The sequence below is a fragment of the Apaloderma vittatum genome, unplaced genomic scaffold (genome assembly GCF_000703405.1).
Source record: "Apaloderma vittatum isolate BGI_N311 unplaced genomic scaffold, ASM70340v1 scaffold2103, whole genome shotgun sequence".
Lineage (NCBI taxonomy): Eukaryota > Metazoa > Chordata > Aves > Trogoniformes > Trogonidae > Apaloderma > Apaloderma vittatum.
In genome coordinates this window covers 3,334-15,726 of record NW_009709596.1, presented here as the reverse complement: position 1 = coordinate 15,726, position 12,393 = coordinate 3,334, and the positions used below count along the sequence as shown (strand labels likewise).

The window sequence follows — 12,393 nt, the reverse complement described above, 5'->3', positions numbered from 1 at the left end:
ATTTCCTTAGGCTAAGTAAGGTAAGCTCTTCTGCTCCTTGAAGAAAGTCTTCTCATTTTTAGAAACCTTCTCGCACCACCAATTTCATCCACATTTTACTGCTTGTAGTTTTTACCAATGTCTATCATCTCACTCCTAAAAAATTGTCTTCGTAAATGTCCTCAGTGTGCTCATGAGCATATCCATATACTCCCCCATGCCAATCTTAGGAAACAAAATATTTCAATAAGATGACTGTCAGGACTAATCTTGGAAGAAATTTATAATAGCCTCAGCCTCTCAACAATCAACTTGTCCTCTTCCTGTTTGGAACCTGTGATATACTTCAGGTTTAGAAAAGCCTTCAGAGAATGCCTTGGTGCTTGCAGTGTTTCGGGTCTTGCTAACTTGCCTGGCACCACACCTGCGGTAGCATCTGTCGCGCTGTTCTCAGCGTTGGGGGTGGCACTGCCAGAGAGACCGGTGTGAGGAAGGTTGTGCAGGAACACGAGGTGCTTTAAAGGCAATGAAGTGTGTTACATCAGGAGTTAAGGCAGATGTAACCACCATCAGGCTGTGCCTTAGTCAGACCCTGCGGTACAGGGAACCGTGTAAGTACTGAACAGAAAGAACACGCAGAGAGCAAAGACCTCTTGTGTGTTGCTGTGATTAAATCCTGCACTGCATTTACAAGAACACAGTTAAGAGCAGTTGACTAGAAGTGAAAAAATTAGTACTTAATTACCATCCTTTAAATGTTGGTGTTATTTCTGGTAGTAATTTATAATATCCAATATCCTAGCTCCTTCTGTTGCCTGGAGAGTAGACTGAGAGCTGAGTGTAACCCCATGGCTGAAGGACTGCTGCTTTTGGAAAGAGCCTGCAGGCAGTGTTACTGCCTGTAACATTATGACCTGAAGAACTTGTAGCTGTTTCTAGGATGTTCTTTAGATTTTTTTATTTATTACTTCAGAAATATATATCACAAAGATCTTGACTTGATCAGAAATTACATTTAGGAAGGGTCAGGGACAGCTAATTTTTGGTTTTTTTTTCAAGTAGGTACAGTGTTTGAAGATAACCTGTTCTGCAACTTTTTTCAAATTATGTTTTATGTGATACCTGTTACTGTGTTTAGCATATTTGCAGGTTTGGGCCAGTAGCAGCTTATCCATTAACTGTTGCATCTTACAGGTGGTGTTTAGCAATAATCTTGTTTAAAGTTCATGAATATCTAAAAGGAAATGTCTCGCTTCATTTGGAAAGACAGGTGGTGTCCATATGTTTTAAAATAACAGCCTGAATATTGAGAAAACATGAGTTACTCAAGTCAGTATGAAGTCTTCTAGTACTGTTTGAGTGTTGCCATCTCTAGTATAGCTGCATGAACTTTGCTGGGGTTAAACAAAAATGGATTTAATGCAGGATTAATTTATTTTTGAAAAAATTTTAATTAATACAGCAGCTTTTATTGAATTGGTGAAGTCTCTCAGTGTCTGAAGATCAAGCTTACTGTGTTCATTGGAAAACATCCATGGTAGTAGCAAGCTATAAAGATGCTTTATATTAACTTGTTCTGTTAAACTGTTGATAGTTGACATTCTTCTTTTGTGTTTCTTCTTGAGGTAAATCCACCTTACTTTGTGCCGTTGGTTGAAATTGTTCCCCATCCAGAAACAGATCCTTCTACTACAGAGAGAACATATGCACTGATGAAGAAGATTGGTCAATCTCCTGTCAAATTAAACAGAGAAATTGAGGGGTTTGTTCTAAATCGACTCCAGTATGCAGTGATAAGTGAAGCCTGGAGACTTGTGGGTGTATGTATTTTTTTTTTTTTTTTCCAATTTCTACACATGCATGCAGGTTTGTAGGTGTGACAAATGAGATCGTATATGTGAATTTTTTATAAAAGTGTGTCACTTTTATTAAATTGACCCCTATGAACATGAAATACGTTAATGAATGTCACCTTCATTAAATTGACTCTTATGAACATGAAATACATATTAACATGTAAATTAAAACCAGTAAGAAGTGATGTTAGTCATAAATAGCAAAGACCGGCAAAACCGAAGTGGTATGATCGTAATGACTATCCTTTTCAGAATACTGCAATTTTCAGGACAATCTTAAAAGTGCAACACTAAAAATACTACTTTTTTCTTTTTTAAGTTGTCTCATAATTTCCTGGGCTTTTTTTCTGGCCAACTGTACAGTGGTTATGAAAAAAATATTTTAAATGGTTTTCTCCTTTGGCCTTTCAGGATTTGTACTCAAGGGTTCAACAGTTATTTGATACTTGTAGGTAAAGACAGATTTCTCCTCCTCCTGCCCATTCAGTCTTCTAGCTGAGAATCATTTGTTTGTACCCCTTCAGCTTTTCCCACAGTTACCAGTTCTTTGTTGCAAAGTCTGATCTGTCATCAGGAAGAGCTGAATTATGAATCTGCTGCTGTTCTGTACGGCTCACTTTTTTGTCATGGAGAGTGTTTGGATTTTTAAAGCAATTGATAACAATAATGCACACAAGTGTAGGTAAAGATCCTAAAGCTAAGGTAATATTAACATATCATAAAAAAAGCAACTCTTTTTCCAAAGTCTTATCTAAACACAGTTGCTGAACTGATGTTACTCATTTGTAGTCAGCTTCCACTAGCAACAATACAACAACATAAAAAGAGGTGGTGAATAAAAAGTAAAACAATATTGTTAGCAAGGAACTGACTTTCTACTGGAAATGTTTCTTTAAATTAAATAAATGGTTTCTGTTATCAAAAACATTAATGCAAAATCTTAAGTATATTATATGATAAGAAAAACACCTTCAGAAAGCTGTAGTCATGTTGAAAAACACAAAATAGAAGATCATTACCTCCAAATTATTTTTGAAACCGGAATAACTGATGAAAAAAAGATTTTTGAGAATAAAAATGTAAGAATGTGAACAATTAAGCTAAGTTCATGGGGAAAAAGCTTGCTGGGCTGCAGTGTTCGCTGTGAAGGAGGTTCCTGCATTAGCCTTTCCTTAAAGGGAAGGGATCTGACATAGAACAAGTCATGCTAAGAACGAGATTTTTGGAGGAGGAAAGAGTAAATTAGTGATGACAGGCTGTGAAGGAGAAATGGAACTTAAGTGAGAAGCCCAAAACTCAAATATGAAGTTGATGAAATACTTATTTAAGCATCTTCTTACACATCAACTAGCATAATACTGCAGAAATGGAAGTTAGTAATTACACCTTAGTTCTTTTAAAAGAGTTCAAAGAGTTGTTGGGAAACTGTGGGCCGCCAACTCTGACAGTCTGTAGCCGTATTGACACAATACCCCGGGTCAGCAAACGTATGCAGAGAAGTAAGGCCTCAAAAATCTCGTGGGATTCCCCCACATCTCTGAGAGACATAAACTGAATTGTGGAAGTCATTGCCATCGAAACCTGAGATGCTAAAAATATGAATGGGTTCAGGGAATGTTTAGACATATTCATGTTAGAGGAAGGCTGTGCAGAAGCAACCTCCAGCTGTTGAAGTCTGTAAAAGACTGGACTGCTGGGAGCTGCAGCAAAATATATCAGTGCCATTGTCTTTCTCTGGTCTTCATTTGTGGAAAGAGAATCAGAACACTTCACAGGCTACTGTTGGAAAAGGTAACTGGTTTGGAGTGAGCCTTTAGTATGAACCTGTATGGGTGCTTTTGTGTGGGTGGTGGTATGGGAATAGTAACAAAATAACACTTGAAGCCCTGACAGATAGTGAAAGTTACCTTTGTTGTGTATCATCAAAGTTGCCAGGTTGTTCTAGTTTTGTACACATTTAAAGTGTAACAACTTTGATGGCTGTATTTAGATTGCAGAAGCCTTGACAAATAGCAGCTGTCAAAGGTGTGTAGTTTCAGCTGTGTGGCTTCAGGCTACACGTTCCCTTTGAAGGAAGGAGAATCCCTGCAGAGAGCTGCAGGCCTGGGACTGTTTCTGTGTTTCTACTGTTGTGCTGCCAAATTACTAATTTTAATTGCAAGTCATTTTTTTTGTGTGTTTTTCAGTTTTAAAGTGAGGGAAAAATACTCCTTGCTTCTGATTTTTAAGTCGGTTTTCAGTCCTTATTGTTGAGGGTTAAAATACTGAAAACATCAACCTCGCAACCTCACAGTCTTTGAAAGACTCCTAAAAATAAATTTTCACTCAGGTGGATTCCTTCTGGTAACGAAAGTTTTCATTACTCAAAGAAACAGTGGGATGGAAAATAAGGCATGAATAGTAACAGGAGGGACTTATTAATAAAGCATTATTGTCCAAAATGAACACAATGTTAATCCTTTTGTGGTTAGGTATGTAAATTGTGTGTGCTGGATTCAGAACACAAACATTCTTATGAAATTACTTGTAAGCGTTGTGGTATTTTGATACTGATAATTGTATATTGCTTTTGATTATTGTAAAAGAACAATGAAACAAAACGATTAATCATAATTTCAAGCTTACTTATTACTGGTTGTAAAGATTTGAACAGTATCCTTTGGATGCCTACGGTTACATATCATAAACTTATCAGTGCTCCTACTTCTATTATAAGTTTTCTTTAATTTTAACATGGGAAGTGCTTGAGAAACATCTGTGTTGTTGCTGAAGGACTGTTGTGATTGCGCTGCAGTGTATCAGTTCTTTGCTACATAACAAGGCCATAAGTAGTCCATATAAATGCACTTAGCATTAAGAAAAACTTAGCAGCAATTTCTAAATGTTTTGAAGCCACTTGAAATTATCTTTGATCACCCCTCTATGTAAACAACTATCTGTCTTTTTGAGAACTTTGAGAGGTAAGCTAGAAAGTTCTCATCTGTGTCCTCCCCTCAAAAATACTTACGGTAATGGCAGGGGAATGATCTTACATGTGCACACATAAGCACATACACTTTGATCAAAGTCCAAATTGAGACACCTTTGCATGGACCAAAACCAGTCTTTTTTTTATTTTGGAAGGCTGAGCGTATTGAGGTTTTAGTTGTTTGGTGGTGGTGGTGTTTTCATTCAAGAAACTAATGGAAGCTTCTTTGGTAGAAGTATTTACATGCTGTTAAAAAAGGCTTTGGTAGTAGGACACACATGGAAGTACAGCTGTGCTAACAACATTTATCTGGAAAACTTCATCACAGATGGACTGGGCAGGACTTGTAGGATATGTTGCAGTTCCCAAATGTAGCTCGGCAACTGATGACCTGCCAGTCCCTCTCTCTCCTTTGGCAGTGCTGTGTTGGGATGGGTGATGGGTGAGGCATGGAACACAAGTCATACGATGGAAGAAGGGCTGTGACAGAGAGCTCGAGTGTGGGGCTGTGTAGGAAGCAGTGCGATAAATACAGCTGCTTGCTGGGTCATGCATGGGGCTCACTGGCTTCTGCCGTGTGGGTCCAGGAGTAGGAGAGGGTACAATAGAGCCAGACATCTGAGGAAAGGCCCTGCCAGCAGGTTGGGTTCAGACTCTGCTTGGCACTCAGATTGCATCTGGGCATGGATGCTGGAGCAGAGAGAGAAGCACAATTTAGGGCAAAGTGATAAATGTAGCAATGGGAAACTCAGGTACTGGGATACAGTTTGTCTTGCCAAAGATGCTGAGGTCCCCAGGAGCATACACTGGGAGGCTGAGATTTTGAAGCTGGGCACAAAACAAGTGCTGTGAATGCAGGACAGGGCCACATGGGGAGTTAGAGTGGTGAAAAACTAGAAGGTGTCAGGGTCGAGATCCTAATTTGTAGGAAAGCAGGAGAATGAAAACTCACTTGGAGATGTGCAGTTGGGTGCTGAGATGTTTGGTGATGTAGATATTAGGAATATGGATTTAAGGATGCAGAAGTTTGATTTTACAAGAACTAAGAAGCAAAGACCATAGATTCATTTATGGGCCTTAAAGAAGGAATTCAAGCAAGTAGTTGGGGCAGGAGTGCTACAATGAGATGTCTCTGTCTGGATCTGAGTTGTCTTTTGTGTGACAAGGTGTCTTTTTAATATTGTTTTGACTTGCAAGTCATGAGCACTTGGGCAGGGCAGGTGTTTGTGGCAGGAACTTACTGCATTGGTTACCTCTGTCTTCCCATGCTCCACGTTCATTCCATGAAAATGCAGATGCTGGGGGAACACTCCAGTCTGTCTCTGTAAGATCATATGTCTGAGAACTTTCTGTAGGACCAGGTAGCATATGTGAGATTTGACATTCTTGTAGGTTTCTTATTTATGTTTTTGATTCTTAGGACTCAGAAGTGTTGCAAAGCTGATTATGATTACTGTGAGATGTTGAGATTGAAGATCCTTATTCCTCTCTTCTCAACCCTGAATTTTTATATTGGCATTTTGGAACCATTAAAATAATCTGTAGCCAGAAATGGGAAAAATATGTCAAATATCTTTCTCTGTTATTCCCTGACACCATTTATTTACTTTCTCGTGCCGCCGTTGGCAGTGGTCACTGGTATATCTGAATGACTTCGTTTGATAACACCAGGATAAATGCTTTTTTGGGGCTTGGTATTTTCAAACCACGACACTAATGTTGTTCCTAACTCCTTGGAGTAGATACTTCCTGCCTTTATTTGTCTGGGAAGCACCATATGCACTGCTGACACTTTTATTTAAGTACTTTAACCAGTAGCGATAAATTTTATAGTAGTTTGAGATTATGTTGCAGAAGAGTGTTAGTTAAGTAGTTTGGCTTTGTCTTGTTCTGAAGGTGAAGTTTTGGTTGACTTCATCCACAAAATAACCACCAAACAGTTTCACCAATGCTTTAGATCAGAAGCCTCAAACCTTACTCTGAAGATCTAGGACTGTCCTTTTACTGCAGATTACTGAGTGGAAGCTTGTCTTGGTGAAATGTTTTTCTAAGTATCATCTAGAGTTTGCAAGGAGGTCATGAAACACAGCAACAGAGATAGTGAGGAGAACAGCTCCAGCTCCTAATTTAGGAGTTTCAGCTGCTTTTAAGAACCTGCTAAAATTATTTTGTGTGATGGATCATATGATGTGTCTTTAGAGTTTCTGTTTTCCTCTATATAAGCTTTTGATACTGTCCTAATATATTTTTTTTCTCTAAAAGTGGGGTTTCTTTTAGGTTGTAGTCATTGTAAAAGACAAGAGTAATGGGCAGCTCTGCCATTTTAGTTAATCTTTTGAAAAATAAACAGTAGTGGTTTGGCTCTTTTTCCATTTTAGTTCTTCACAGCAATCAGGTGCATTGGCTTTAGTCCCTGTTTTATATACCTCTCCCTTCTCAAGTGACTAGTTTGGCAATACTTAAATGCTGGCAAGACTTATTTTAATTACAAATTCCTTATTAATAATTGTATTATAGTGTTATCCAGAGGACCTTTCCAAAAGATCAGAGATAAGGTAGAGGGTTAAACGTGTAGTCATAGTACCTCGTAAAAGGGGGATATCCTAAAAGGAAGTTTAAAGAGCCAGGGAGAAAAATAGGCTTGATACTAAGTGTTTCTTACAGGTTGAGGTGAGTGAGGGTGCCACAGAAGAAGGATGATAAAGACCAGCAAAGTAAGGAGGTGCAAAGTGTGTAGGACAACAAGTTTCTCAAACATGATGAAATGGAAAGAGATGGCACTGGTAGTGGGATCTAGAAGAGAAGTCATACGCTTGAAATGACTGGAAAAAGATCTCATCAGGGCGTGGATACAAGTGCCTTGATTTAAGTGATAGTGAAGGGTGTAACAACTGCTGCCAAGAGAGAATGCATATATTAGTGACAATCAGAAAAAAAACCCCTGAATTTGGGAGGTACAAAGGAAGAAGTGGCAAATTTGGAGACAAGAAAGCATGTGGTCTGGGAGGGAATGGAGGCCAGAATAACTCTATAGACAGACTAGAGTCGGTAGGAGAACATGACGAATGTCTAGTATCAGAAAAAGTAAGGCAGGTTCTTATTGCCCATGTGACATTTAATATGATTGCAAACTAAGTCAGTGACAGAAGTTGCGACGTGGTTGTGACTCACAAACCTGAAGACTGTTGATTAGAGCCAAGCAGGTTGGGTCAGGGCCTAAAGGGGAAGGTTGCAGAATCGCCACAGGTTTTTGGAAAGGAGAAGAGGATCCCTGTATAGTTAGAAGCAGTAATAAAATGCTGAAGGAGCACTAGAACAATACTGTGGCACCACAAAATCTCCAGGCACGTGAGACTGTGGTCTATAAATGGTGTCGTAAGAAGTGTGGAGAGTCCTGAGCTAGTCTAGATCTTGAAGGCTTACTAGCCATTGGGATCACTGAGGATTTTGGTGTAACTTATTTTAAATTAAGATCTTAATTCTGTAGCTGTGAAAGCTTCTGGTGAACTCTAACATGCTTCCTCTTGCTTCTGACAAGCGCTCGAGGGAAAGGTTTACAAGACAGGTTACCCAGAATTAAGAGCATGAACATTCACCTTGGGAAGATTGCTTCACATCTAGACTTAATGAAGCCAGGTTGGAACCCTTTCTTGTTTACTTCTTAGCATAAACATTGATCCTTGCGGAAGACACCTCGCTGACCTTGCACCCACCCTGCTGAATCATTCCAGCAGCTTATGATCTCCTTAACATAAGTGGGAGTAGGGTTATTCCCAATGGGAGGATGGTCTAACTTGCTGCTCATTTATGTGTTTCTCATTTTGAAGACAAAAAATAAAGGGCTTTTCTTGAAGAGGTTCTGTGTGACAAGGAGAGCCTTCAGCTGGAGGGATCTGTCATGTTTTCTGCTAGCAGCAATATTTGCCTTTTAGCAGCTGTAACCGTAAAATTACAGCTATAGTCAAAAGGCCAAGAGCAAAGCACACATGATTCTTGGGGGCACCTGGTCTTCAAATGTCAGTACCAAAGCTGAAGAATATGGTATCAAAAGAAACAAATCGGTTTTTAATTTGAAAAGTAATTTGCAATGATTCTGAAGTGTTTCAAGAGCCAGTTAACTCTTAAACATATTTACAAGTTTTAACTGTGGCTGTGGTTCAAATGCTTGTCTGGAACTTGTGGTTAATCTTTTGTCCACAAATCCATGTCAAACGGGGGGAAAAAAAAAGTAATCGCTCATCAAGCACAGCTTTACCAGCACAACTCATTGTTTGGATGAAGCACTCCCAACAGAAGAGCGCTTTTGTTGACTTTGCTGATGTTGTTCAGAGAAGTTGTGTTGCCATGTCAGGGCTAAAAAAAAACTTCCACAGAACATATGATGCCTGTATTAGTTACAGTGATGTTGGTCTGTAATCCAAACACCGTCTGAGGTTTTTCTTTAGTCCTGTCTTTATGCAGACCTTCCTGTCTGCATCTATATGAGTTACTTTACTGTGCCTATGCCTTACCTTTAAGTTAAAGAAAATAATACTTCCTTATCTCTGCCATTTATGTCTAATTAAGTTGCTACCAGAGCTTCATGTTCCATATATGGTGGGTTAATAATTTGCTTTTCGAGACAGAGTTCAAAAGCCACCTGCAACAGAGATTCAGCCAGACTTATTTCTGATAGGAGTAATGCCTGCTAACGCTTCAAGGGTTGACTCTTAAAACAGTCTCTATTTAAGACTTTTCATGAAATCATGATGAAACTTGATGTCTGTGGCCAGCTGTAGAAGTTATGTTTGTCCTTGGCTTATAATTTTCTTTTAAGGTAACAGTAGATGATGTAGTTGATGAACTTGGGAAGACACTGTGCTTGGGAGTCAGCTCACCTAAGATGGATTTTCTACAAGGTAGATGTTGGACTCCTTACTCATCTGCCAGTCAGTGTGGAGAATTAGGCCCTTTTAGGACACAACTCTCCAGATACCAGCTTTTGGATGCTGATTTCCTTTTTCTCCCTAGTGATTATAAAGAGAGTCTAGATGTCTAGCTCAGATGTCAATGTCTAGAGCAGGTCAGGAGAGCCATCCTGCATGCCTGTAATTCTAGCTGATCTCTGTGTGATACAAAGGAGCATTCAAACAGGGCCCTGCAAGGGGGAAATTTCACAGAAAAAGAAGTGTCTTTACTCAGTAAGACAAGTACACATACTTGTGTTCTCCAGCTCAAAGCGACCTGTGGAGGAAGAGGCACTGAGGGGGGAGAGCACCTCAAGATAGGGTTAAGAAGACAAATTAGAAGCAGTCTGGCATCTCTTCTACCTTCTTAACCAGAAGGCAATGTTTTTATGTCTCTGGGAACAAACAGGACAGGTTTTTGAAGCCAAGTTTTATCTGATGGAAGTGGTTAGAACAGGCTTTAGGTAATTGATGTCTTTCTAGTAGGTGGAAAACAAGCCTTCATGTGCTTGCCCTACCCCGATGGGGCTTTATTCCTGTAAGTGCTACCATGTGGGTGCAACAGCAGTGCTCAGCTTGTAGCAGGAGAAATGCTTCATTTTGCATGCTCCATATCCTGCCAGTTCTGAGATGTGAGGCTGGCAATGAGCACAAGAACCTGGGCAGGTTGAGGCCGAGTAAGTTGAGTGTTTGGTGAGTTTTGTGGGAGGGAGTGGCAGCTGTATTGCCTGTATGTTTGGTCCCAGCCTCTTTTGCAGGTGGCCTCAGGAGTAGTACCCACTGCTGCACCCACGTTCTGCCAGTTGTGACTTGGCCCAGAAATCCAGCACTAAGAGACCATGACAGGAGGCATAAGATTTACACAGAACTCCTTTATTTAAAGTGGCTGGATTTGATACAAACTCTTTTGATTGTGTGCTATTAAGAGCATAATATTTGCTCGGTGTTCTCCAATTCTTTTTTCTGAGGAAAAGCTATATTGGTTAAACTCAGTGTAGTTTTAGCACGAATTATTTTAAGTGCTAAGTATCAAGTGAACTAGTGTGTACAAATAATATGTGTTGCATGGAAAAGTGCATTAATTTATAAATTTAAAAATAAGATACTGTCAATTGTATCGAAGTGTATTTGGATTATGAAGTACAGCAATCTTAGAGATGTGAATGAGTGTTTATACTGGACTGTAGGAAGGCCTGCACAATAGATGGACATTTCTGGCAAACAGTTGTGTTTCTGCTTGCAAGTTAACTGCTATTTCTAGCCTTAGCTTTTATTTAATTTTTTTTGCAAAAAGTGAGCAGTTTTGCATTAAAACCAAACATTCACAAATCTTCCTTCCTGTTCTACTTTTGCTACTTAGGAAGGAGTAATATCTCCTACTGATCTGGACCTTGTGATGTCTGACGGATTGGGAATGCGATACGCATTCATTGGACCTCTGGAAACCATGCATCTTAATGCAGAAGGTAGGTAGTTTAAAATGACATGAATATGAAGGGACAGCATATGTTGCACGAGGCTCTGGGAATGTTATATAACAAACCAGGTTAGAATTGCTGCATCCGTGACTCATCGCCATTTACTGTAATGATAAGAAAAGGAAAATTTATGTAAAACTTGAGATCAGATGGAAGGACTGTTCTGTTGTAAGTGATCAGATGAAAGGTGACAAATCGTTGAAACACCGGCTGTGTACTTAATTTTTTTCCAAGTTTTGTCCCAGTGTTTTGCAAACATGACTGTACCCATAGTTCAGGACTGTCTGAGTGACAGGAAAAGAAAGTATTGAAAAAGTTGATTTGATAATCCAGCATCAACAGAAACTCACTTTCTATAGGTAAGTGTTGTTGTCCATCCCCTCCCACCCTCCGAATCTGCAGCAAAGGCTCAGTGTAAATATTGCTGGAGCTGGCTTGCTTTAAGCTGGTTTAGGTCCTGAGTGAAGAAAAATTATTTCTGTCTGCAAAATACTGTGCATACGAAGTTGACTTGGCAAAGCAGTCAAGTAACAGTTCAACATCTGTCCTGCGTAATCAAGACAGATTTTTACATGTTCTTGGAATAGTGTACATGAATCTCAGCTAAATAAAAAGTGAATTGCATAAAATGAAATAAAAATTATGGATCAGGGTTACAGAGGTTTGAGCAGTGAATTTAACAGCACATGAAAACTTCAAAAAGTGAAAATCAACTAAATACATTTTTAGGTCTTTATATTATGGACTGTGTCTTTATTCTGGCCTTGTATGATCCCTAACATGTTAGGCCCCTGCTCCATTACTGGATGTTTCAGGCAGTGCTACAATGTCTGATAATACAGTAATAAAATAAAAACCAAGATCATAAAATATCAGCGCACAATTAGAAATGTTACTTTATGTCTTGTTGGTTAGGTACTTGGCAGAAACTTGTGTCTCTTAATGCTGACTAAGCAATTTCGACATGAATGTGGAATTGTGGGTCCTCCACCAGAGTCTTTCAGCTTGTCAGTTCAGTTGTACATCAGTAAATGAAAAGTCACAAAGTGTTTGCTTTTGGGCATGTTTAGGTAAACTACATGGGTCCTCTAAACAGAGGCACCTTCCTACAACATTTTGTCTTCTCATCTATTGGTATCTGGCAGTTTCCAGTTCTCTCTAGTGAT

At 39.3% G+C, this 12,393-nt stretch overlaps 1 protein-coding gene across 1 annotated transcript in view; it reads left to right on the top strand.

Moving 5' to 3' along the window:
• The window catches only part of CRYL1 (crystallin, lambda 1), a gene marked incomplete at both ends in the record, with an annotated part of 28,427 nt that extends 17,212 nt beyond the window's left edge, over positions 1–11,215 (top strand). The window contains 2 exons of the mRNA XM_009866975.1: positions 1,605–1,799; positions 11,110–11,215. Coding sequence (XP_009865277.1) covers positions 1,605–1,799; positions 11,110–11,215 — 301 coding nt within the window. The remainder of the gene's footprint in view (positions 1–1,604; positions 1,800–11,109) is intronic.
• Between the last annotated feature and the right edge of the window lie 1,178 nt (positions 11,216–12,393).